Below are 25288 nucleotides of genomic sequence, written 5' to 3'. Positions count from 1 at the left end.
TAATATAAATAATGTACAAAAATGAAAAACATATATATTATATACATATTATTATTATTATCACATAACGTTTCCTCACTTGGGAAATAATATAAATAATGTACAAAAATGAAAAACATAAATATTATATAAATCCTAATATTTAAATCCCTTTCCCTCAAGATTATATCCAGCTTTTTCAGAACCAGCTCTACTTTCACTATTGTTGACCTTCTAGGCCTGACCAATAAGAACCATAATGTGTCCAGCAGGGAGTGTCTTACCCATGCTGAACCTTAAGAAAGGGAATTCCTTTTATTATGAGCTCCTTTTAAGTTGTGCTGCTAACTAATGTATAGAGCTTGCAGCCGTTTAGAGCACACTCTTCTGACAGGTCTGCATTCTGACATGCAATTAATGACTCACACGTGCACAGCTTTCTCACAGGACACAATGTAATTGGGGCCAGAGATCTCTCGAATGTTCATGCCATTAACGCAAATTCTTGCCGCGGGCCTCCCAGTAACCCTCCTTCCATTCCTTCCATGCACAGCCTGTCAGAACTACAGCAAAGCTGATCAGCAGATGTGAGGTTACTGGCGTCTCCCAAACAGCCGACTAGGAGCTTTTTTGCCTTCAAAGTCATCCATTCACCACATCAAACTCTATATAAAAAAACAGGTGGCTTACTTACTGTGTGGTGCTGATCCGCTCGGGTAGAGTACTTTAACAGATAACCAGACCTTGCCAAGTGGTGTGGCAGTGTTAAAGAAGATTTCAAAAAATTACTTTTCTAATTGTGGCTGTTGAAAGCAATGCAATCAGCCTTCTGGGTGCCCTGTCATTCACCAGGATGGTTGGTACTTCATGGTACCTGATATCTCCTTCCTTAAGTTCAGGTGACTTTGCTGCTTTATTTGTTCGGGGTTTCACATGCATTGGCTCACCTCAGGACTCTCTGTATCGAGTTGTAAACACAAGCTGCTGGATCTAGAGGAAGTTCAAAACACTCACATTGGGGTGGGGAGGTGGTGGTGGTGTGTGTGTGTGGGGGGGGGGGTTCTGTCAGACCCAAATAGAGCTGCTATATATGACCACAGGCATGGAGATAGGGTTTGCACTGGAGGCTTTTTAATGCACATTTGCTTTGAGCCAATCTTTCTCCAGCTGATTAGATCACATCTATTTTTGCCACTGCTTTGAACTTGCAATGCTGTTTTCTGGCATGGAGCACAATGGCTCAGTCCCATAGTGGTCCCTGTATGAAAGCAATCCAAACACAAGTCTGACTTCCTAAAGTAGGGGGGTCTTTACTGTCAGCTCTGATAATGGCAGTTCTCTTTGAAATGATAGAAAATAAGAATGAATTGAATTGAGGCGACACATCAAACCTCCTGAAAACAAGCATACATAAGTACAAAGACTATTTAAACTGACAATATGCACGTAAAACAGAGAGTTGTGGATAAAAATGAGATCTGAATGTACTTCATGAATTCTTCTGAATGTAATTCAATGAATGTAGTATACTAGAAATAATTATTCATGCACTTACTACATTCCATTCGCTGAAGTAATCACACAGCCTTTGTGGTCAAATGCTCTGTTCGGTATAAAAATAATAATAACAGAATGCAAAGTTCAGCATTAGCCTGCTGGATGGTTTTAATATAGTACCAACTGGCTTTCAAAAGGAACGGAGACACTATATTTTCCTACAGCAGGCTATCATTTACAGGGTTAAACCCTCATTTCAGTAAATGCAAGACTGGTTATGGGTTTCAATCCATGTTGTGGGGAACTGTTTTATTTAGGGAAAGAGGAGACTCAATTAATGTCAGCAATTGGGTTATGTGCCACTTAGGGGATATTGATGAATTCAGGGTAATTAGTTGACTGTGCACTTATTGGACATAACCGTAAATGCACCCGTTAGTGTCTTTTGCAGTTCATAATTTTAACCTCCACAAGGCATCTGCATCAATTTACTAGAAGCTGTGGGGAATTGTTATTCCGGCGTTTAAAAAGGGTCAGGCAACTTCATTAAGGGTCAGACTTTCCTGTGTTTGAATGTAGTCCACCCTTGTGTCTCCGATATGTTCCTCGTTGATGTTCTGACCTGAAACGGCTAAATAATTAGATAGATACATATAATCGATTTTTTTATAAATCTGTTTAAATGATCACATTCTTAATATGGAATCAGCTTTGGAATTTTCATAATCATGAGATGTGTGTTTGGAGACAGTATACCAATAAAGATGGCTGACTAGGCCTACTGTCGCTGAGGTGTGGGTGGATGGGGACGAGGAGGGGGCCAGGTTAAAACTTGCTTCACTTTTGAACTCTTTCAAGTGGGAGGTTTCTTCGTGTAGGCTAACAGCAGCGCCCTTCAGTGTATAAACCACACGGTCAGCCTGGAGCATGAGACAAGGTAGAAACGCAACCAAAGGTTGAAAGCGTAGTAGTGAGGCTTGAAGACAAGCAATCCTACACTTTTATTTATCAACATATGTGCGTACGTTTAGTCTGTTTTGCAAGAAAAGAGACAAGTTTTAGCCCTGTTGAGAAAAAAATTACTTTTTTGCTCTATGAAGAGGGGGAACACGTCGCCATCCCCCTTCCAAGACAATAAAGCGGAGTTTTCCCACGGTTTTGTTAAGATGAGGTTCGTCGAAATGCGCATAGTTACAGTTTAATGCTCATTTATGCAGTTTAATCCAGTTACGGAACCGTTTCGCTTTATCAATTTACTCTCTAAGGGAAATACGCGAGTAATGTTTGAACGGTGACTTTAGGTTTTACTCCGTTCATCTCGATTTTCGTTCTATGGACATTCCCGGAGGCATTGTGGCGCCCAGCATTTGCCACTCGAACTATTACGGGATTTAGGATTTGCTGCACTTTACAAGAACGCACAACGTTACTCTATCTCCAACTCATTGACAGTTAATATACGTGGATTAATTGGGTAAGTTCATATGCTACTGTGTTCGATTTACAATGATGCTTACCATGGGGTTATTGTCACAAACATTTATTTTCGAATACTTAAAAAAAAAAGACGGACCTGTGCTAATGCAATGAGTTGCTATTGAGCTGTATTAGTCTCGCATTTCTTTGCCTTTTTCCTCTTCAAATGGATACGAAAACACACGGTCAAGATTTACGTTCAATCAACATACAATCTTTTGGCTTATGTTTATTTTGTGGGCGACATAGTTTTTTCCCTAGTTCGGCTTGGAATCATCCATGTACCCTACCCCATGACAGCAAGTAAACATTGTTTATATGTGTAACTCTGTTACACGAGTGTTGTGCTAAGTTAATATGGAGATACAGTATATCTGTTCCACAAACACACAGTTTGCTTCCAAATTTGTTGCACATCTTTGGCTCTATCAGTTAAATCGTAATGAGGTAGCCTAATGAACCACTATGGTCACTGGTGGATTTAGGGTGTGCATGTCTGCTGCATGTGGTCCCAGCGGTTTCCCCTAGACACATAAACATGAAAATTGATACAGCTCGGTTTATAAATGTATCTTGCTATGTTGATTTCAGAAGACATGGAACGCTCTCAGTAGGTCCACAAAAGATTGAGGTTTTAAAAAGTGTTTTAAATCAAATCTGCAGACTAGATCTTGTCGCAGGCTACAACACTTGCTATCGGGGTCAAAGAGCTTATTTGGGTAATTGTATTTGACATGAAGTTACTACTCTAATACTGCATTCGGATTTAGCTCCTTTTTCAAATCTTTGAAATGAATGATGAAATTATATCCAGCATCCTTGCAGCTTAAGGGGCATAAGAATACCTCATTGTCTTGGCATTTGTGGTTATTTTGCATACCAATGAAGATGGAAATCACCCTTCGTGACGTCGTCGATATGTAGACCTAGTTGCTATAGTCTAGAAGAAATACACCCCAAAGTTGTTCGATTACTGATACAGAATTTGATGATGGTCTCATGTAACGTTTTCTGTATTTCAGAACTACTCTGGTTGCCGTTTACATACAATGTTGGAGTGTCATTCAGTGCTCCACAGGTCTCGAACTAGTTGTTGACTTCAATTCTCTATAAGCTATATTTCTGATGTTTAAACTCATTTCGGAATGGTTGAGCTCTATCCAACAGTGAATACTTTCCTCAGTGACAAAGGTTGATTGGCATCTTCCAGTGCTGCTGCACAAAGAATGGGATGAAATATGTACATGAGTAATGGTGAGAAGTTTTGGGGGACTTCATTATTAGTGATTGGTGATTTTAGAAGGCAACATTCTTTCTTTGTCTCCAGAGCTCTGGTAGCCTCAGGTGAAAGTGTTGGCATGAGCCCCAGGCAGTTTCAGCACTGTTCAGTTTGTGAGTTATAGCTAAGTGGCATACCCTTCCTTGGCATCTGGAAGGAGGCCAAATTGAATGACTAACTTTGCCTCGCACTGAAAGAGGAACCCGCTCGGTTTCTGCACCTGGTCAGGCTATGCTGCTCTCCCCATCCCCCGTCACCCCCTCCCCTTCCCCAGATCAGTCACTGTGACTACCTCTGCCGGTTCCTGGGAGTGCCGATTCCCGCTAATGCTGCTTCAGTGTCATTTTCTGTGCTCTGATAAGACCAGAGGAATGGGATGCCATTCCTGAGCAAGCTCAGGGAGCTGGCTGTGTAGTTCCAAGAGGGCTGTCTTGCTCCTGCTGAAAGAAGATGTCTCTTACCTCAGTGGGCCATTGGAGTAATCATTGGTCCCTTGGATATTGTTTGAGGGCTTTTGTAGATGGTCTGCACCAAACACCATTTATGTATTTAGTTTGTCGATTATGTGTGTTCATTATTCCCAGAAACTAGACCACAGATATAAAGTATGTGTTCAGTTGCATGTTCAGTAACATTGCCATTTATGCTGGATATGTTGAGCTTTACTTCATATCAGCTCTTAAGAGTTAAACTCTCAACCAATGGAAGGGGGCCTTAAGCCTGGGGGTGCCATATAATGGGTGGCTTTAGGGGACTTCCATGGGAGTCTTAGCAGCTACAGGTGAAAGGCGACCAGATGAGTTATCACAGACAAGGAGGATGGATGGTGAGAGACTGAGCAGAGACAGGGTCCCTGTCTCGGAAAACAAACACAGAGCTGAGGAATGTCATGCATGGATGCGGCAGCGCAGTAATTAAGAGCAAGGGCTTGGCTCACAGGGGGGTAGAGAGTAGGCCCAACCTTTAATTATCACAAAAGGCTTATTCACTGGCGCTACCCCCACCCAAGCCAAGGTAGGCAGAAGAGGGTTCAATGAGGTTGGGTTACAAAAATTGGGCAGTATTTAGGCCTAACATACCAATGGTTTTGTTAATGCTTAGTCTTTTACTGCATGGACATATATGGCATTTGAAGAATTGCCACAACTTCTCACTAATCCTTGTCTGATTTTGGTAACATGTAGACTGTGTTGTTGTGTGTCGTGTAAGCCCTATAGTTTTCTCCAATCCAGATTTTGTTCTGGTCTGTTCCATTATTAAACCTTTCAATCACAGCCCCACTGTAACATCCCTCAGGTCTGGGGCCGACATTGAGACAGCTACTCATATATGAGCCAATAGGAGTAGTTCAAAACGTCTTGTTTCCATGGTTGTGAGGTACCTCCTGTGGTATGTTTTGCTCCACACAGGTAATAGACTTTGGCAAAGAGCAGTTCAGGTGGAGCTGACTGTGTTACTATGACAGCAGGAAACGGGAGTTGTGTGTGTATAGGTGAGGCACTCTGGAAAGGGACTTCAGGAGGGATGGAATCTCATTCCGAGAAGAGACACAGAGGGTTGTGGGGGAGAGTTGAATCTGCTTTCCAGAAATGACTGCCATTTGTCGGGGTTCACAGGACATGGGTAGCTCTCTGTTCCTGTTTTTTTTTTTAAGCTGTTAGCCACTTGGTCCCAGGCCAGTCACGAATGAGAAAAATATTCCTGTTCGCAAATGCTGGGCACAGACGTTCCTTTCCTAATCCCTCGTGTATGATAGTGAAATTCATCATCTTCCAGAAAGATCTCGCTCCTGCTGACGCCCATCATGCCAGTTCACACTGGTGTTAAAACATAGGGAGAGAAACCGTCTCTCTGTGTGTGTGTGTGGGGGGGGGGCATGCAGCTGAGTGTGAGACGCATCATTTGAGTTTAGGACATTTGGGAGAGGTAAACAAATCAAGGCAAGAAATAATCTAATGTATGATTGTGCTCAGTCTCTGTTTGCCAAAGCATTTATGGCCATTCCAATAATTTTGGTTAATGCAGTCTTGTTTTTGTAGAGTCTTTTAATGTTTCTTATGTTGCCAGAAATGCATATAAGGCAGTGCGATTTCACATAGGAAAGTCACAGCAGTACATTTATTTTTTCCATAAATCTTTGTGGAGGCTCTCATTAATTTAAGAGATTCTTAAAATTTACTGCTGGAGAGAGTTATGGGCACCTTCAGTGAAGTGAACTGCATTAATGATGTCTTCATAAACTTCCTGCACGCGGACGCTTGGCATTTTTCATCTAGGGTCAGAGCCCACATCGCCATTTTTTTATCACTGTGCAGGAAAACCCTGAAGGACGAAGACCCAAGTGTGATGAACACTTTGCAGTTGAGGCCATAAAATTCAGGCCTCAGTAATGTATGGACACGCTTCATTCATCACTTTTATGAGTTCGTCTCAACAGGGTCTTGATAGTGAAGCAGGGGGAAGAGGAAGTTTATTTTTTTCCTTCTCTCTCCATCCAGAAGGAGTGGGGGATGGGCTGAGGCTAAAACGTGATAGGACATGAAGACATACGTCAATTGGGGCATGTCCCTAAACAGAGTTGACCTGAGGGTCCTGTATCTTTTTACAGCCACCCGCCTGCACCATGAGTGCCACACAGTGCGCTGACATGAGTGTGACCTGTCTTTGCCCTGTTCACTTGCAGAATCTGGGTGAGAAGACATCAGGATTAAGAGTCAAGACCATATATTTAGCCTAATGTAGCATTCCTGTTCACTTGCAGATTCTGGGTGAGAAGCCATCAGGATTAAGAGTCAATACCATATATTTGGCCTAATGTAGCATTCTTGTTCACGTGCAGATTCTGGGTGAGAAGCCATCAGGATTAAGAGTCAAGACCATATATTTGGCCTAATGTAGACCTCCTCAGCATTCCTGTTCATGTTCCTAGAGAGATCTAGTTTCCCCCCAAATGTGTTTTCCAGAGACAAGAAAATAATACATAAAAATATTATTATAGATATAAGGATATAGGTAATTGGGGAAACATAAGGGAAAGCATAAGAAATGGATCTAATTAGAGTTGTGTGTGTCGCTTTTTTCTCAGGGGAGTTTTGAGAGGTAGGGGACAAGTGGGAGCAAATGGTAATTTGCCTAATGGTCGGAGGAGGGTGGCATTAAAAACAACTCTTGGATAGCGAGGGCTTTGTTGTGGGATGTTTGGTTTGGCCTGAGGCGTTGTTGGACTCGGAAAGGAAACAAGTGACAAGTGGCATGCCCTGGGGAGGGGGGGCATTAACAAATGTGTGCTTCACACTTCGTAGACCACCTCTCAACACCTACTCCCAGCTGCCCTTAGCAGTGCTGCTAACAGCTATTGGTTTATTAGCTTGCCCCAAGTTGGCCTACTCAGAGATCTTTCAAACAGACTTATCTTTTAATCTTAACTCTTAAAATGTCTTATTTGTCAACAGGTTGTTGAAGCCTAAAATCACATCTATTTTCTTTCACCAGAGAGTGTTTTTTTTGTATTTTATGCACAACGAATTGAAGCCACTTGTGCAGTCCTAGTGTGTATATTTTGGAGGAATGTACTGTAAAAACTCATTAATCTTCTTTGGCTTTAATAAGCACTGAAAGGCACTGTGGTTTCAGAGGAAGCATTAGTGCCCACCAGATGGAGTTTATAACTGGGTGCCTTTATGGTTTTAGCCAATCATGGATCTGGCCTTTGTACCCAGAGCTTTATGGATAGAAGGGCTGTTGTTGCTACTGGTTGTCAGTGGACGCTGTCAGTACTGGTGTTCAGTGGACGCTGTCAGTACTGGTTGTCAGTGGACGCTGTCAGTACTGGTTGTCAGTGGACGCTGTCAGGAGAAGACACTCACTGTGGCTGTCGCATGGCCCTTCAAAGACCCTGAACTCACTTATTGTGTCCATAAGCATTTTGAATTCAGTATAGTATTGTACGCAGTGGGTGGGAAATAATCCGTCACTTTCAAACTGATCTACTTAATTTAGAGATGAGGTGCGATCATAAACCATCGTAGACATAGCAGGTGCTGAAATATTCTCTTAATAATCAAGAAGTCTAAATGTACATCTCTCTAATGTACTGATGTGGTCCCATTGGCTGTTTGATGCTTACGTTTTCTCTCCCCCTGACAGGTGACTCACCTGCAGCAGATCAGATGGCCCTGTGCTGATCTGATGCCCCCAGCTGTCTGAATGCGTTGCCTGTGCCTTGCCTCTGCCAGCAGAATGGGCACCCACAGAATGCTGCTGTCATGGAGTCTGCTCCTCCTGTGGGCCGTGCTGACCCAGCTGCCGACAGGGGCACGAGCTAGACCAGCCGTCACCGATCAAGGTACCTACTGACGGATCCCTGCACGCCTTAGGCCTCAGCCACTAGTGTGTGTGTGTGTGTGTGTGTCTGTGTGTCTTTGTGTGTGTGTGTGTGTGTGTGTGTGTGTGGTCTAGAATTGTGTTGTAGAGGTTGTACAAAGGGAGGAAGGGCATGGTCCATGTTATTACCTTTGGCCTGGAGTTTCTTCTTGTTTTCCTTGGGATTAGCCAGATGTGAATGTGTGGGGAATCGGGCTCTTTGAAAACAAATGCATTAACACACAATTCAACATAAGAATTTACGGGTGCTTCAGGAATGACGTCTTTGTTTATCCTTCCTTCATTGGCTTCATTTATCCACTTTATGATTTGGTTAACATCCACTCTGTGGTTTAACCTTCTCTCCTATTGGATCAGAATCGGCTGGAAACTTGGAATTGGTGCGGTGATTTCATTATTCCACAGCCCTCTTGTTTAATTTTTCCACTTGTATAAGACGTGTCTTTGTCAGCTCTTTCAATAAGTTTGGTCCAAACATGACTGTTCTCCCACAAGACAGTGAGACATTGAGCATGGCTACATTTCACAGCTAAGCTAAGATGAAGACATGTTATATATATGGGTGCGTTTAGTACTGATATGTGTCAAATTAACATATTTTTTTTTTCATTTATAGCCTCCAGATTATTTTTGTCTTTGAGCAAGGGGGTTCTCATGAGTGATTTATGCCTGGCTCTCACTTGAAATGGCTTTGGTCAAACGTGATATGGGGTCGTTTGATGTGAAGCTAACAGAGGTCTCCGCCTCCTGTGGCAGCCATCTTGGCGGCTCCAGCTCCTCTCTGTTGCCAGCTCTGTTTTGATGTGGAGTTAACAAGCATGGCTGGAACTCATCAGGCCCCTTTACGCTTTCACGTTCCAGATGCTAATCACTTGCAGTTTTTTTTCCTTTTTTTTTTCTTGGTCTTTTCCTTTTTTCTCTCTCACACGTTCTTTGGCTTTTGTTGTTTTGCATGCTTTTTGAAAAGTTGGACTGGGTCTCTGCTTGCCTCCCATGATGTTTGAATTACACAGGCTATATAGTCTTTGAACGATAGACTTGAAAGGATAAGCTCAGTATGTGAAAGGGTCTCAACCTCATGAAATAATGCCTCAGATTCACTGTGTGAGCTCACAGTGCACACCCTGCTTTTCCATGAATGCCTTTTCCATGTACCCTTTTCTTAGCAAGACAGACACAATTAGCATGACAGTGGCTCCACAGTATGGTGATGGGGGACTGTACTCCCAAAGTCTTCGCTCTCACTCACATTTTGTTTGTCATTCAAATTCAAGGGTTAATCATTGGTTGATGAGTACGGCCCAGCAAGGATCGGCATGACTGAAATTGCTTGCAATTAAGAAACTTTACAGAGTGTAATTGTCTAAACAGAGCCAAGAGAATTATACCCTGTGCTTAAGTATCAGTCTCTCCCAGTTCACTGGGTTGGTCTGGGTTGGAAGGGTGGGTTTTTTTCTGGTCTGGGTTTGAAGGGTGCCTGTACTCGGGTGTGAGTACACAAGCACATAAGTGTGTTTGTATGTGGAAGCTGAATGAAGGTCTTTATCACAGGTCAGTCATATGGAAGTGTAGGAATCTGGCTGTGTCTTTTGTGGAAGATGGGGGTGTGGGGGAGGGTCTTCTCCAGTGCACTTCCCTTTGTATTGTTCAGGTATTTGGTGTCAGGCAGGGAAGAGCTATCTGCCAGGGAAACTATAAATTAACGTACCAGTGGCAAGAAAAAAAGGGAACACAACAAAAAAGGTTGGGTCTCCACCCTCAGGCTGATGTTCACCTTTGGAGATCATGTTTCTGGGAATCATGGGAGTTCTCTCCGGCAGAATGAGCAAAGGGACGGGGATTGATGGTCGGCTTGAGCCAAGGGAGCAGCCCGGCTAGTTATCACGGCGATCTGTTTTCCGAGGGCCCAGGGAGTAGTCCAGCTAGAGAGTGTGAGGAAGGATAGTCTTTCTCTGGGATAGCCCCAGCCCAGCCAGATACCGCCTGCCTTCACCCGTCACTTATGTGAAGTTTGTGGTGGTAGTTCACACAGTGTATCGGCACATAGAAAGGAAATGCTGGCTCACATCACCTCATGACACACACACACACACACTCACACACCAGGTCACGTCGCTGGAGTGACAGAGCACCCTAATTTCATGACTTGTGGGTTGGCAGGGAAAGAACCCAGCCGCGGACTTTCCACGTTTCCCTTTTGATTTGTTTTTGTTCGTTTTTTTCTCTCACTCTCTCCTTCCTTTCTCCTGCCTGCTTTTACAGCAGTGTTGAATACTTTTCAGCAAGAGGCCTGCAAGCTGCAGTCTGGCAGTGCACTGCAGTATTTACTGCTCAGGCAGGAAATCCCAACAGCAATCCACTAGGCCGATTGCTTCCTCTGTGGAACCTTGGCCAAGTTCGATGCCGAACACCAAATCTGGTAGATTAACTACACCGTCACACACAATTGAACTAGCTGCATTTTGCAGTAGAGCGCAGTTTGTGCAGCCAGTCTGAAAATAAAAAGTGTCACAAGGGGACTGTGAGCAGAAAAAAAACATGGCAGGCATAACTGTGGAGAGTTTTAGGAAATCAGATGGTCTGAATTATCCCTGCTGAATAGGGACCTGAAACTCAATCCTCTTTCTTTTCAGAGCTTGGCTAGTTCAGACCTGCAGTTTTAGGATGAACCTCAGGCAGGGGTGACGTGATGTTTGTCTGTGAATTTGAGCAGAATATTTTGGTTGGTCAGGCTGGCTCTGAAATGACATGCCAGCCCAAATAAAAACCTGACTCCTTTCAGACCGAGCTCACCTCTTTTTCCTTCCATGAAAGCATTTTTTTTTAGCTTCACACATGCAACCATCTGTTTTACAGCTGAATTTTTTTTGTCTTTCTTTGTCAAAAGTCCTCATGTATATAATACCTTTTTGTCTCGCATCCCGCAACATCCTGTTTTATTTCTGCGCACAAAAACATCTAAATTGAACTTGGGCTTGTTTCTTAAAATTATGGCCAGGCTCCAGAAACAAAAGCTGCTCTCAATTTCCGATCCTTCTGCCACCCCATCTCAAGATTTGATGCCCTTCCCCTTGCATCATGCTCACCCCCAGTGTGTTGTTGACTGGTTCCAATTTTGAAAAGGGAACAGTTCGTGTTTTGTTGTTCATGGTTGCTCCGTCTTTGCTCAAACTTCAGTGGTCTGTGCTTATGTTTGGAGATATGCTCTGAATGCAGGCCTACACAGGCTGACTGAAAAGGTTGCTGCCCATTCTCACCCTTAATTACAATGCTTTGTCTGTAATTTATGAAGAGGGGCTGTGTCATTGGATCCTTAAAAGTCAGATCCCATAGTATTGATGTATGCTACCAAAGTAAGGTTATGAGAGACTTTGGGAAGATGCATTTGTTGTATTCTCAGGAGTAAAGAGATGCATTTGACCAGACTGGCTTTTAGTCAGATGAGCGAAAGGAGAGAATCGCAAGAGGTTTTAGCGAAGTAAATCAAACAAATCACTTGGTAGCACACTGATGTTGACTGCCCTACTGACTCTACTAGGGGCCCAAGCATGCGCACTCCCATCACTGATTTCTCTGCTCTGATAAGTCGCTGGAATGTTTACCAGCAGTTCGATCAGGAAAAACGTCTGGAGGAAACGAGGTAGCATACTCTAGATTAACCCAAGGAGGGAAAGGGTTTGTTTGGGGATTGGATTAGGGGAAGGGGGGTGGGGGTGTGTGTGCACACTGTTTCCAGATCAGATCTAAATTCGAATTGGGAGAGACCAAACTCACTCGGCTCACTCTCTTCCTAGCCTCCTGCACTTCACTCAGGGTTTGGTTTAAAGCAGAAAGCTGATCCTACCCCCCTCAGCCCTTTTTCCTGCCGGGATTAAGGGGCCTGTGATCCAGGAAATACCTCCACTTGGCTCAAGTAGGGTTTCCATGACAACTGGCAGTGGAGCCTGCTGCTACAGGCCTCCCTGCCTGTCTTTAAACAAGCCCTCCCCTGGCTATTCCACCAACCCCCTCACTTGCCACAGGACCCTCCTGCATTGTTAGAGACATTTTGTTAAGACAAAAGGAAGGGGAGTGGTTTGTTTGACAATTACGATGACCTTTAGCAGGATGGCTGCTTTGGTTTTGAATGAGTATTTTGAGGAAAAAAAGTTGTGTGTATAGCATCAGAGCTTCTCTGGCTTTTGTGTTTAGATGAAGAGAGACCAGCTTCATTTCAATCTCAAATGCCTTTAATGAATGGGAGAAGTTAATCTTTAAACTGTTTCCTTTTCCCATTCAAAGTGCCTACAGTTGTTTTTCACCTTTTTCACTGACATATGCTCCTCTGAGGTTTTTCTCCATTCTTTAAGATAAACCCAATGACTCAATTTGATTGTTATGAATTTGCGCCTTAATGATGTAGAGACGCATACATTTTAGAATGTATTTGAAGGAGGGCTACATTTGTTTGTACTTTCTGGCTCATGTCTCTGCTGTTGTTCAGGGGATTCTTCTGGTCGGTGGTGGCTTTTCATTGTCTGGACACTTTTATTTGGTGGCGGTTTTTCCTTTTTCAGGGTTTTCCTCATTTGAGTAGCCATTGTCCCGCTAGTCTTTTTTTCTTTCCTCGTCCCCAAAGCCCCAGACACCCAATGCATGCCATCTTTTTGTTGTCGTTTCATCTACCACCAGTCCAGTCGGAGGTGAAAATGGAGCCGTACATGTTGTTCCTCGGGGAGCGCTTAGTGCTGCCGTGCCTCGGGCACGAGGAGGCGCAGCAGGAGGTCAGGTGGACCAAGCAAGGAGCGCCCTTAGCGAGCGGGGATCGCATGCTGCTCCGTGCCGGCCAGCTGGAGATTGAGGCCGTGGTGCAGGCTGACTCGGGCCTGTACAGCTGCTTTATCCTTGGCCCTCTGGCCAACCACAGCGCCTTTTTCCATGTGAACGTCACAGGTACGTGCCACACATGCGGGTGTAGGTATGTGTCAATGACCCCTGTGGAGCTAAGCCCATGAACAAGGTCACAGGGTCATAGATTGTGAAAGTCCGCGTGCGCAAAGCCCTTGAGCGGTTTCCTTCCCCCAACTGAAACGAGTCCTATGTTTGGTTAGGAATCTCACTTCAAGGTTCACTAGCCATAAATGGTATTTGCATGGAATATATTTGCCAGATATGCTGATTGCTTGTGTTCAAGGCACCATCCTGAGGCCCGGAGCCTATGCACATAGGCCCAGAGCCTCACACATGCACTCTTAAAACCAGACCTGCTGAAGCCTCTGGCAGGCATCTGCTCATGAATCGCCTCACAGTAGGGCAGTGTGATGAGCAGCGTCTTGGAAGAGAATCCTCCACGGTGACTCATGGTGTCTGAGTTTGTGTACGCCACTGACGCAAGTGGACAGTGGTCAGGGCCAGGCCTTCTCCACTGAGGCCACCGCTGGGAGAGGCAGGAAGACTGTGAAGGATATGTGTTTTTTTTTTTTTTTTTTTTTTTTTTTAACTGTGTGGCAGAGCAAGTATCTAATTAAAAGATCCTTAAATTAACATTTAATGTTTGTATTTGTCTTTACACTTTGTATTTTTACACAAAGTATACACTCATCTTTTAAACTGCGTCATTTAGTGTTTAAAGATGATTATCAATATAGGAATTAATTAAGATGCTTTGACCTGGCAAATCTATGTATCGTATTGTTTTAATGAGTGTCATAAATTTGAGAATGGAGGGTACTGAAAAAGAGGATACGTTTCTACTAAACACTTAATGTTTTTCTCATTATCTGCAGCTGATGCAGTGGCCTCTTCTGAAGATGAGGATGATGATGAATCTTCCTCTGAAGAGAACAAACTATCAAGCAGCCAGAAACTTCTACGTAAGTTTAAATGCACATGCATATCTCTGTGTGTACTCATGTGTATAGAAAATATGTAAGTGTGTGAATGTATGTGAATCTCCGCTATGTAGTTCGTCACATGGCATTAGAAGCTCTGAGTCGTTCATTTATATACAACGTCCTAATCTCCTGCACGTCTCCTCTCATCCTGTCCTGTTCTTCAGCTATGGCGCCGAGGTGGTCTCAGCCTGAGAAGATGGAGAAGAAGCTACATGCTGTCCCTGCCAGCAAAACGGTCAAGTTCCGGTGCCAGGCAGAGGGCAACCCTACGCCTGGTCTCCGCTGGCTAAAGAACGGCAAAGACTTCAAACGGGACCAACGCATCGGTGGCTTCAAGGTGAGTGACCACCCTCTGCCATCATCTCTTCATCTGACCAAGTCCTGTCCAGCCCTGACCGAGACTTAATGCCATCTTATCAGCTTCATGCTGAACATTCAATCACAATCAGGATTTGTGTGTGTGTGTGTGTGTGTGTGTGTGTGTGTGTGTGTGTGTGTGTGTGTGTGTGTGTGTGTGTGTGTGTGTGTGTTGGGGGAGGGGTGGCTTACACCCAGGCCATGAGGAGAGAAGCTGACACCTCCCAGCACAATGGGCAGGTGTGAGCTCCGAAATGGGAATGCCCCCGGGGGAGTCACCTGAGCTGCCCCCCCGCCACCCCACCCTCGTTTCAAATGTGCACACAAACACAACCGCAGGCTTGGGTTACTCTCCTCCCGTCAGCCCTACGAGGAAAGCCGTCACAGGTTATCATGGATTGCTGTTCTGGAAGGAAACAAGCACTGTGTGTTGAAAGGGGCATTTTCTTTTTAGATAAACAGACAAAGGGATTTATGGCGTAGCAAAAATGTCGTCATGAATGTGTTGTTTACTCTCCCACATTTTATTTTGTTAACCAGCGCTTTCAGCATCTGCTAACTGCCTACATTTCCCTGCTTACCCCCTTAGCTACGGGAGCACATGTGGACCATTATCATGGAGTCGGTGGTGCCCTCAGACAAGGGCAACTACACATGTGTGGTGGAGAACAAGTATGGCATGATCAACCACACCTACCAGCTGGATGTAGTAGGTCAGTTCAAACTTTATTCTTTACTCTTTTTTTACAACTTTAACTAGTGACACTAATGCCTTGGCCAGAACAACAACTGCAACTGAGTGTGTGGAAGGTAATGCATGCTGGACAAGGACATCTAACACCATCCACTTAAGTGAACATCGTTCAAGTGGACCTATTGGATTTCTGGAAATGGTTTTGGATTGTGTTTCTCTTTTAACCTCTCGACTCGTCCGCCACTCTCCACAGAGCGCTCCCCTCACAGGCCCATCCTGTACGCGGGGCTGCCGGCTAACCGCACGGCGGTGGTTGGCAGCGACGTGGAGTTTGTGTGCAAGGTGTTCAGCGACCCGCAGCCCCACATCCAGTGGCTCAAGCACATCGAGGTGAACGGGAGTCGAGTGGGGCCCGATGGCCTGCCCTTCGTTCGCATTCTCAAGGTAAGAAACAGTCACTTTTGTTTGGAGGGGGCTGCCTTTGAATTTGAAACTCTTGACAGTCATTCTCAATGAATTTCATCAATAAACAGAAAGTCATAAAAATATGATGCCTGGCAAATGTTTTATCATAAAAGGATTAGTCCATCTGTGTTCACTTTTAGTCTGAAGTATGAATGAGTATGACAACAATAATAACTCATGTTATCATATATTACAGTTAACTTTAACAGAGGTAAAATATTGAATAATGATTGTGTCTGATTCCTATGAGATCCATTTCAGTCGTGGGAAAACCTCCTTTTTTTCATGGCTGCTTTTATTTTGTGGTCCCCAGCACTCGGGGGTCAATAGCTCGGACACCCAGGTGCTGACCCTCTACAATATCACTGAGGAGGAGGGTGGCGAGTATATATGCAAAGTGTCCAATTATATAGGAGAGGCTAATCAGTCGGCCTGGCTTACTGTCCTCAAGCATGAGGCTCAAGGTAAACATCTCAGATGGGCCGTCGCCGGCAAATACACAGGCCTGGATGAGCATGAGTGTATTGTTTTCCTATCTCTCAGTTCCTTCCCCTTGGATTCTCTAACTATGCCATGGAACCTCCCAGCAGACTTAGCAAGAAGGCTTCAGCAAGGGGCTGTTGCTGAATGAAAGTTCTAGGTTGCTGACGGAGAGTTCCATGTAGCCCATCTCCGGCGCGTGTGGAGATGGAGGTGGTTGTGGGTTGTGGTGGTGGAGAGGTGTGCTTCCTCCTTCTTTTAGGCGGTGACGCGGCAGTGCAGTGCAGCGCATCAGATGTTTCGTTTTTGGGGGTGTTGTTTTTTTGGTGAGGGTGCTCCTTCTGCTCCTGCTTTCTGGAGGCACTCGCGTCTCCTCTGAGTTGAGGGGATTGGGACTGGAGATCGGGTCTTGGGGAGGTCCGGTGGATCTTGACCATCCCTCCCCCCCCCTCTGGAGCGGCCCTTTCTCCAGTGTCCTTTACAGGGCTGCCCCTCTTTCTAGTCTCTTCCTTTCCTCCTCCTGACGGTATGGGTGTCTGGGGTTCTGCCTCTCTGTTCTCTTACAGGCTGCGGGGGTAAACACCACGGATAAGGAGATGGAGGTCCTTGTGCTGAAGAATGTCTCCTTTGAGGACGCTGGAGAGTATACTTGCTTGGCGGGCAATTCTATCGGGCTCTCGCATCACTCTGCATGGTTGACTGTTGTCAAAGGTATCGGTGCTTTCCTGTCCTCCTTAGATCTGCTTCTGTTGCTTTCTCTTCCTTTCTTCTATTCTGGATCTTTACCTCAGTGATTGTTCCCTCATGTCAGACACGTGTGCTGTAGTAGAACCTAGTTTGTGCTTTACACTCATTTGCTGAAGATAACTCTGCCACACACAAATTGAATGTATTTGGTAGGACCTGACTGCTCTGAATCTCTGCCATTCACCAAGACAGGCCTACCCTGAAACAAACCTGATAATGTGTGCCACTTAATGTGAAAACAATCATAGACTTCCATAATTTTACTAGTTTTTCTATCACATAAAGCCCACAAAGAAAGAATTTGACTTCTAAAACAAAGCAATGATTGGACCCCCAGACTTGGCCTGGTACAGTGACGGTTGTGTCTGACATCCAATGCCCTTTTTCCTCTATCCTGTTTCGTTTGTCTTTTTGGTGTTGCTTTGACTCATAAGTGAACACATTCACTGCTTGCCAGTATTATAAATGAAACAAAAGGAATACAAAACTAAATATATTTAACCACAAATACAAACAGGTTATTTAAAAATAGCTCTGTAGACTTACATTAGTACTTCCATTATGGATACTATTTTTACCAGCATGACATTGGCATTGCAGTTGAAGTGTTGTTTTCCTGCCTTCTTACAATACTGATGGCATTTCTTAACGTGGAATGCCCTATCACTACATTCATGATGTTTAAGCTGATCATTTACATCTGTGATGTCAACCCCCTGGTTGGTCCACACATGAATACAATGATCATGCTTCTCGCCATCTTCCAAGCACAAGTGAGACCACTTGTGTGATTTTTCTCTGAATTAAATTCTGACTTATCAAGGTGCCATTATTGCTAAATTACTAAATGCCAATTTATGTTGATTCGTAATGTCTTAACCTTGTCCCGTATTCAAAGTGTTATCATGTGTTAGCCTGTGTGTGTGTGTGAGAGTGTGTGTGTGTGTGTGTGTGTGTGTGTGTGTGTGTGTGTGTGTGTGTGTGTGTGCGATTGATCTAAGCCTCTTTATTGCAACCACCGCACAGCACATCCAAAGGCTCTCTCAGTAGACCTGCGTTTGATGTAAAAGAATAGAGGCATGTGCTTGTAGGCCTGTGCCATTGTGGCCGCCCAGGGTGTTTTGGCGCACATGGGCCCGTTTCATGCTTGTGCAGGGCACGGCTGCAGCCTCACACCGGCGGAGAATGTGGGGCGAAATCCTACGCCACAAAGGGGCCATTATGGAGCCACAATAGGAGTTTGTCCTCTCTGCTCAGTGCCAATAGTGTCAAATGCACTGGTTGGAAATAAAGCAGGGGCCCTTGTTAGTGTGTGTGTGTGTTTTGTGTGTCTATGTGTGTGCATGCATGCGTGTGTGTTTGTTCTTGTACACTTCTGACAAATGGGTGGCAGCTGAATGGTTGACACAACGATCTAAATAAACTTTGAGTCGTCCCTGGGTAAACAGATCTGTCACACCTGGCGGTTCTGGTGGTTTTATATGTGCCCCGGTGTGGGCTCGCAATCTGACCTTTGACCTCCTTGAACCCTGTTCCCAGCCATGCCCCCCACTGACGTGGCCAGCCAGACCTATCTGGAGGTCCTGATCTACTGCGTGGGCTTCTTCCTCATCTCCATCATGGCCGGAGTGGCCACCATCGTCAAGCTCCGCAGCTCCTCCAAAAAGAGCGAGTTCAATGGGCAGCTGGCCGTCCACAAGCTGGCCAAGAGCATGCCCCTCCGCAAGCAGGTAACAGAAAGTAGATAAGGGGTTTGAAGCTCTACTGATTAACAGCTCTTTCTGTACCGCTCAGGCTAAACGTGCTGGACTAATACACTGAGCTGAAGCCTAGATGGAGGATGAGACTGAGCCTCTGTTTTTTTTTTTTAGCTGGATTATTTTGGTATTTTTTTTTATTTCATTCATTACATTTACCTAAATTTCCCCTCGGGATTAATAAAGTATCCATCGATCTATCTATCTACATGATCACAATAGCCTCTGCTTTCTGCCTTCAAAGCACACCCTTTAGCAGGACATGACCTGGCCTTCCTTTCCCTCTCTCTTACTCAATTCTGCTTTGCATTCATCCCCAAAACCCGTGAGTGCAGTAAGACTGACCTCTCCCTCTCTGCCTGCAGGTGTCTGTGGACTCCAGCTCCTCTCTGCACTCCGGCGCGATGCTGGTGCGCCCCTCACGCCTCTCCTCCAGCGGGACGACCTTGCTGCCAGGGGTGACCGAGTACGAGCTGCCACAGGACCCACGCTGGGAGTTTACCAGGGACAGGTAAAGGCCTGTTCACAACACCTGCTCACTGCTTAGCCGTGAGACAGTCAGAGGTCAAATCAGAGCATCTCTGTACACATACATACTCATGTCTCTGTTGTTGTCTCCCCAGGCTGGCTCTTGGGAAACCCCTGGGAGAGGGCTGCTTTGGGCAAGTGGTCATGGGGGAGACCCTGGGACTGGACAAGGAGAAGCCCAACCGTGTGGCCAAAGTGGCTGTCAAGATGCTGAAATGTGAGTTAGGGGGGAGTTTTACTCAGCTAAATGTATTTTTTATGCCATTGCTTTTAGACAATAGTTTTTTTTTTAAGTGCCATTGTCTGTGAGAAGACAGAATGTTTTTTATAACACTAAAGATATTTTAATGATACCGCTATGAAACCTTAACCACACAGTACTGGTTGCCATAACATGGAATTTTAATTTCAGCTGATGCCACAGAGAAAGATCTCTCAGATCTCATCTCAGAGATGGAGATGATGAAGATCATCGGCAAACACAAGAACATTATCAACCTGCTGGGAGCATGTACACAGGATGGTGAGAGAGCTCGTATAACTATGACCTTTACTATAACAATAATTCTCCACTAGACCTAATGTTCATGATCTACGAAGGGTTCACAATCCTCTCATGCTATTCATCGTTATTCCAGGGCCATTGTACGTGATTGTGGAGTACGCCTCCAAAGGGAATCTTCGGGAATACCTGCGTGAGCGCCGACCTGCTGGCATGGAGTACTGCTACAACCCTGACGAGGTGTCATTAGAGAGCATGTGCATCAAAGACCTAGTGTCCTGTGCCTATCAGGTGGCTCGAGGCATGGAGTACCTGTCATCCAAAAAGGTGAGGGTTGTGTGTCTACTCTTAGTGCTGTCTTTGGCCTGTTTTAGTTAGCTTGGGTTTAGCCTTGTCCTAGAGGCACCTTGATTCATGGAACATGGGAGTCAAGGGATTATTCCGGTAAAATCTGTTATTGAAAAAGCTTGTGAATGTTTAGCAGCTGGCCTAACTGTGTGTGTGTGTGTGTGTGTTTGTACATTAGTGTATTCACAGAGATCTCGCTGCCCGGAATGTCCTGGTCACAGAAGACAATGTGATGAAGATAGCAGACTTTGGCCTGGCCAGAGACATCCACCACATAGATTACTACAAGAAGACAACAAATGTGAGCACGAAATCATTGTTCAAGCCATTGACAGATGAAAGAGTTACTATGTGTTGGAGGAAATTAGGATATTTTGTTAATAATTGCATTGCTTGACAGTGTTGTTTGAGATGATGTATCATTATGGGTCACTGGGCTCTGCTGTGTTGATGTGAGTGAATGCTAACAGAAACGTCCTTCCACTTCCTAGGGTCGCCTGCCTGTGAAATGGATGGCCCCCGAAGCTTTGTTTGACCGGATCTACACCCACCAGAGTGATGTGTGAGTCATCAGTACAACTCAATTGATTAATTCATTCCTCCCTGGGTTTGTTTACCAAGTTGGTAGAATGCCAAATTGGCCTGGGAGAGATACAAAAAAGTGTTTATTTTAAGAGTCAAACGTATTACTCATTTGAGACTAGTATAGATTTTTCTGGAAAGAGTGTCCACTTTATTTCTGTAGAGTAAATTCACCCAAATCTAAATGTCTCATGTTTTATCATTCCCCGTGGTTGGTGTGTCAGGTGGTCTTTTGGGGTGCTGCTGTGGGAGATCTTCACCCTGGGCGGGTCCCCGTATCCTGGGGTGCCCGTGGAGGAACTCTTCAAGCTCCTGAAGGAAGGCCATCGCATGGACCGGCCGACGACCTGCCCACAGGAGCTGTAGGTTTCACAGCAGGGCACAACATTTAGTCCCTCTCATTTTTATAGCTTTCCCTTCAAGAGTATTCCAATAAATATTATGTTAATTATGCATCTGTATATATGGTCTGGTTTAGTGTTCTTGTTTGTTTGTTTTTTCCTGGCTTTACCAAATATGTTTGTGTTTCCATTAGCAACTGTTTTCTTTCCTACTCACTACCTCAGAGTACTAAAACAGTGTTCGCAGTATTGGCTGGAATAAATGGGACTTTCTTCTCCTCAGGTACCTTATGATGAAAGATTGCTGGCATGCTGTTCCTACTTACAGACCCACATTCAAACAGCTGGTAGAAGACCTAGACCGCATCCTGTCCATGACATCCAACCAGGTGATCACGCTGGGCCTACTCATACAAACGTTTGTAGATATTGGCTGAGATGTCATAGATATTGGCATTCGCTCTGCAAATCTTGGCTCTGACTTTGGATTTACTGGAATCCGCTCTGAGAAAACACCCTAACTACCATAAATAAAAATGCTGACAGCACCGTATGGTCAACCTACGTCTGGCAAAATGAGACTATGGAAGTCAGGAGATTTTTTTTTTTTCCCCTCCCTCTTTATGTTTGTGGTATTTGAGCCCCAGTGACTTGTTTGTATTTCACACTGTCTCACTAAGGCAATGCTTCCTTGTTTGTGATTTCTTCCGTAGGAGTACCTGGACCTCTCGGAGTGTCTGGATCCGTACTCCCACGTCGTCATGGATACCCGTAGTTCCACGTGTTCTTCCGAAGCAGACTCCGTCTTCTCCGGGGCCGAAGAGCCTTGCCTTCCGGTTCCCCACTCCCAAAACACCAGCCGGGCCTTCAGGAAGCACTGAGGGCCTTTCTGAAAAATTTCAACATTTCAACTAGGTTTCATGTTCATCTCCAGCCAAAGGTCACAGAGACACCGAGTCACCGAGACGGTCACTCTCAGTCTGGCATCTGATGCAGAGGAAAGACTCATGGCTAGAGCAATGCCTCACGGAAAATCAGACATTTTGAAAGCAAACTGAAGGTCTGCTCATTGCTTTTACTGAGCAGCTTTTCTGCAGTTAAAATACCTCGTCCCCCCACGTGACAACAAGGGTGCGCATCTGAGCGTTCAGCTTGGGTATGGACAAGTGGCCAATGTCAGCTGTGTGAGGAATGACTGATGGGGACTTAGTGACTGCATGAGCAGCTGGAGTTCTTGGCTGGACTGACACGACTCTGAGGGGGAGCCAAGGCCTCTAGGCAGGAAGCTTCTACATATTCAGCTGACATTGTTGCTTTGCCTTTGCATTTTAAACACATTCATCTTTTTGGCCTCGTAGAAGGACCCTTGCATTTGTAAGTGGGGGTTTGACGTGGAGACTCTGGAAGGCACCAGAAATGGGGTAGTCTTATAAAGGAATGGACATGGCGCCTAACAGGAATTGAGCCAAACAATGTTATTTTGCAGACACTTCAGGCTCCCCTTGGCATTTGAGAAGAGACTTTAGTCGAAAGATCACCCTACCTTTTATAAAGAGTAATTGGATGCTGTTTTTTCCTTAATATTTGAGACCAAACCTCAGAAAGAAAGTCTTATATAATACATTACCTAACAGCCCTGGCTGTTTTTGTAAATACAGTTAAATTGTATAAATATTATTATTATATATATTCACACTATTGTTTCTTTTTAATTATTTTTGTATGAGATCATTCATTTCTAACGCAGTCAATGAAATATAGTTTTGAATGGAGGGAGTTAGTTGAGGTAAGGGTTCCCAGAGAGAGAGAGAATAAGCTAATGTTGATCCAGGCCAGTTTGTATTAATAGGTGTTGAGCTTGTAATTCCTTATGATACCTTGTGCATATATTTTGTGCAGAATAAACATGTGCCAGTAACGTAAAATGGACTATATTTTCAGGTCATTACCATGAACATATGAACCTACATATGAACATCACAATGAACATGTAGATTGTGAAAAGACCCATATCTCATTAAAGAATGTAATTAAAAACATACCAAGTGCTTAACATCTGATTAATCCTCAACCTTTCTGTTAATGATACATACATACCTGTACATAATGTCCTAGTGCTTTCTGTTCCATAGCCCAAAGTAAAGAACCGTCTGAAAAAGGTATCAAGAACATTTTTCAAAATGTGTCCTCTGGTAGGATGTGCATTTACTGACAGTTGGTGTTGACAATCATCTAAAACCGTTGTTTCCATCTGTTTCCACAATTATTTGTTCTTCAGCTGCCTCTTTTGTTGAATTCTTCAGACCTATTTATTACTGTTTGTTAACACAGGTTTGAACCCTCGATGAAGGGCACAACTGGTTAATGATTGTCGGAGGACTGAGGACAATGAAATTGTAAGATTATATGGACTCCAATGGTGATAACATCTTATTGTTTAATAATATGCCATAGCGTTAATGTTTATATAGTGGCTGTGCAATTATGTACAACTCAACCAACCATGATGGCAAACACCTCTATTAAAGGATTATTAATAACACAACTGAAATTGGACTTTGCCCCCCATGAGTGTGTTTGACTTGCTGGTCTTCAGGGTGTTTATTTTAGGTGGTGCAGGTGGAACAGAAACGGCAGGTGATCCAAAAGTGTTGTCTGTCCAGAGGTAGGCTCAGGACAGCAGAGAGGGCAAGGACAGTTGTGAGGAGTTGCTGACTTCAGAGCGAATGTCCAGTCCTGTGGAGTGCCTGTGAGTGGTGGTGTTGTGAGGGCGTGTGATTTATGGTGGGAAGAGAGTGTTCTTCACCCACACCAGTGCGCCATCAATCACGAGGAGGGCGTTTGGCCTCCGCAGGCCATCAAGCGTCCCAATGCCAGAGGCAGACAAATCACCTGCGCCTCGCTCTGGCTCCAGCTCCAGCTCCAGCCCCTGACCAGATCAAATCGCTTGCTGACTCATGTGAGCCAGCGGGACAGCTGAAGTGCACTGGAAGCAGGTTTCGCCAATCGACTGGGGAGAACACCAGTGCGTCACGAAACAAACAAACAAAAAATAAACAAATTCTGGTTCTGCAGGGACCTCAGTTTTATAGCTGTCTTTTGCATGTGCATTTGACATTCTGCAACCCAAACGTTTACCCAGCCATAAAACAACAGTGACAAATGAGACTTAGCTGGAACGCCCTATGTGTTCAACCACAGAGTGTGCATTGTCCTGCTGACACTGGGGAAGCGCAGACATGCGCCTGGTGGAGCTTCCTCAAAGCTCATGCGCATGTTGCGTGGCTAAGACAGGACTCTGTGGAGTGCCCTGTATTTCCGAACACTCTTGAAAAACCCCTGAGTTGCTCCCGTTTCTGGGAGGACAACAGCATAATTGTATTAATCCCTGGAAATGGGTTAAAAGCTGTTAAAAGTAGCATCTGCCTGGGTTTGCCTGCCATTAGATGCCCAGTAAAAGTATATCTATAGACTGCACACCTGGCTTTATGAGGGGTTAATGGGCCGTGAGGTGCAATTAAGTGCTTTCCATTATCACCTCAGACAGATGGCCAAGGAAGGCCTTGTGTACAGACAGGCCCTCAAGTGCCACTTTGCGACACCTTTTTTTAGTCGTGGCTGAATTTCTCTGACAAACATTTGTCCAAACACATGCAATTGTTTGGGTTTCATAAATCCGTTGGGAGTCTAGGTGCTAAGTTTGGCCAGCAAACACAACACCTAGTCACGTTCGTCCATATGGCTCTTTGCTAATGTTCTGTTTGCTTTTCTCTAGTTCTTGCTGTGAGCTTCGCCTTAAGATTCAGTTGACCTTCATGACACTCCTGCCCTGCTGCCTGTTGTTTTCATTTTCAGTTAAAAATAAGAAATTCACTTTTTTCCTTCCCAAATAATCAATTTTAGAGCCTTAGGCATTGCAACACAGGCTGGTTAAGAAATTGTCTGTCTTTTTTTCCTTAAACACGAAAAGGAATATATTTACACATTTCTAAACTTGACA

General features: G+C 44.6%; 1 protein-coding gene across 8 annotated transcripts; it reads left to right on the top strand.

Annotated features, from left to right (window-relative positions):
* Positions 1–2262: 2262 nt before the first annotated feature.
* On the top strand, positions 2263–23839 carry fgfr1b (fibroblast growth factor receptor 1b). 8 transcript variants are annotated; one of them, XM_031577576.2, is made up of 18 exons: positions 2263–2413; positions 8378–8576; positions 13286–13546; positions 14380–14466; positions 14652–14824; positions 15434–15557; positions 15792–15982; positions 16317–16467; positions 18770–18966; positions 19353–19498; positions 19611–19732; positions 19928–20038; positions 20154–20344; positions 20544–20666; positions 20857–20927; positions 21172–21309; positions 21572–21677; positions 22002–23839. In XM_031577576.2, exons 2-18 carry the CDS (start codon positions 8438–8440, stop codon positions 22167–22169), a joined length of 2499 nt encoding a protein of 832 aa, XP_031433436.1. In that variant the 5' UTR covers positions 2263–2413; positions 8378–8437; the 3' UTR covers positions 22170–23839. The 8 variants fall into 8 exon arrangements, with proteins under 8 accessions (XP_031433436.1, XP_031433435.1, XP_031433437.1 ...); XM_031577575.2 differs by having other exon boundaries at positions 2263–2950; XM_031577577.2 differs by lacking the exon at positions 16317–16467 and adding an exon at positions 17050–17194 and having other exon boundaries at positions 2265–2950.
* The last annotated feature ends 1449 nt before the right edge of the window (positions 23840–25288 follow it).

This window comes from Clupea harengus, chromosome 12 (assembly GCF_900700415.2).
Source record: "Clupea harengus chromosome 12, Ch_v2.0.2, whole genome shotgun sequence".
NCBI classification, from domain to species: Eukaryota; Metazoa; Chordata; class Actinopteri; order Clupeiformes; family Clupeidae; genus Clupea; species Clupea harengus.
Note: the sequence above shows the minus strand (reverse complement) of the source record. Positions and strands in the feature narration are given on the sequence as shown.

Excerpts from the sequence above, each read along its gene's own strand:
- fgfr1b (XM_031577576.2), top strand. The coding sequence starts at position 8,438 with ATGCGTTGCCTGTGCCTTGCCTCTGCCAGCAGAATGGGCACCCACAGA. Across the intron at positions 8,577-13,285 it reads ACCAGCCGTCACCGATCAAG|TCCAGTCGGAGGTGAAAATG; the intron begins GTACCTACTGAC and ends ATCTACCACCAG. Across the intron at positions 20,928-21,171 it reads TACACCCACCAGAGTGATGT|GTGGTCTTTTGGGGTGCTGC; the intron begins GTGAGTCATCAG and ends TTGGTGTGTCAG.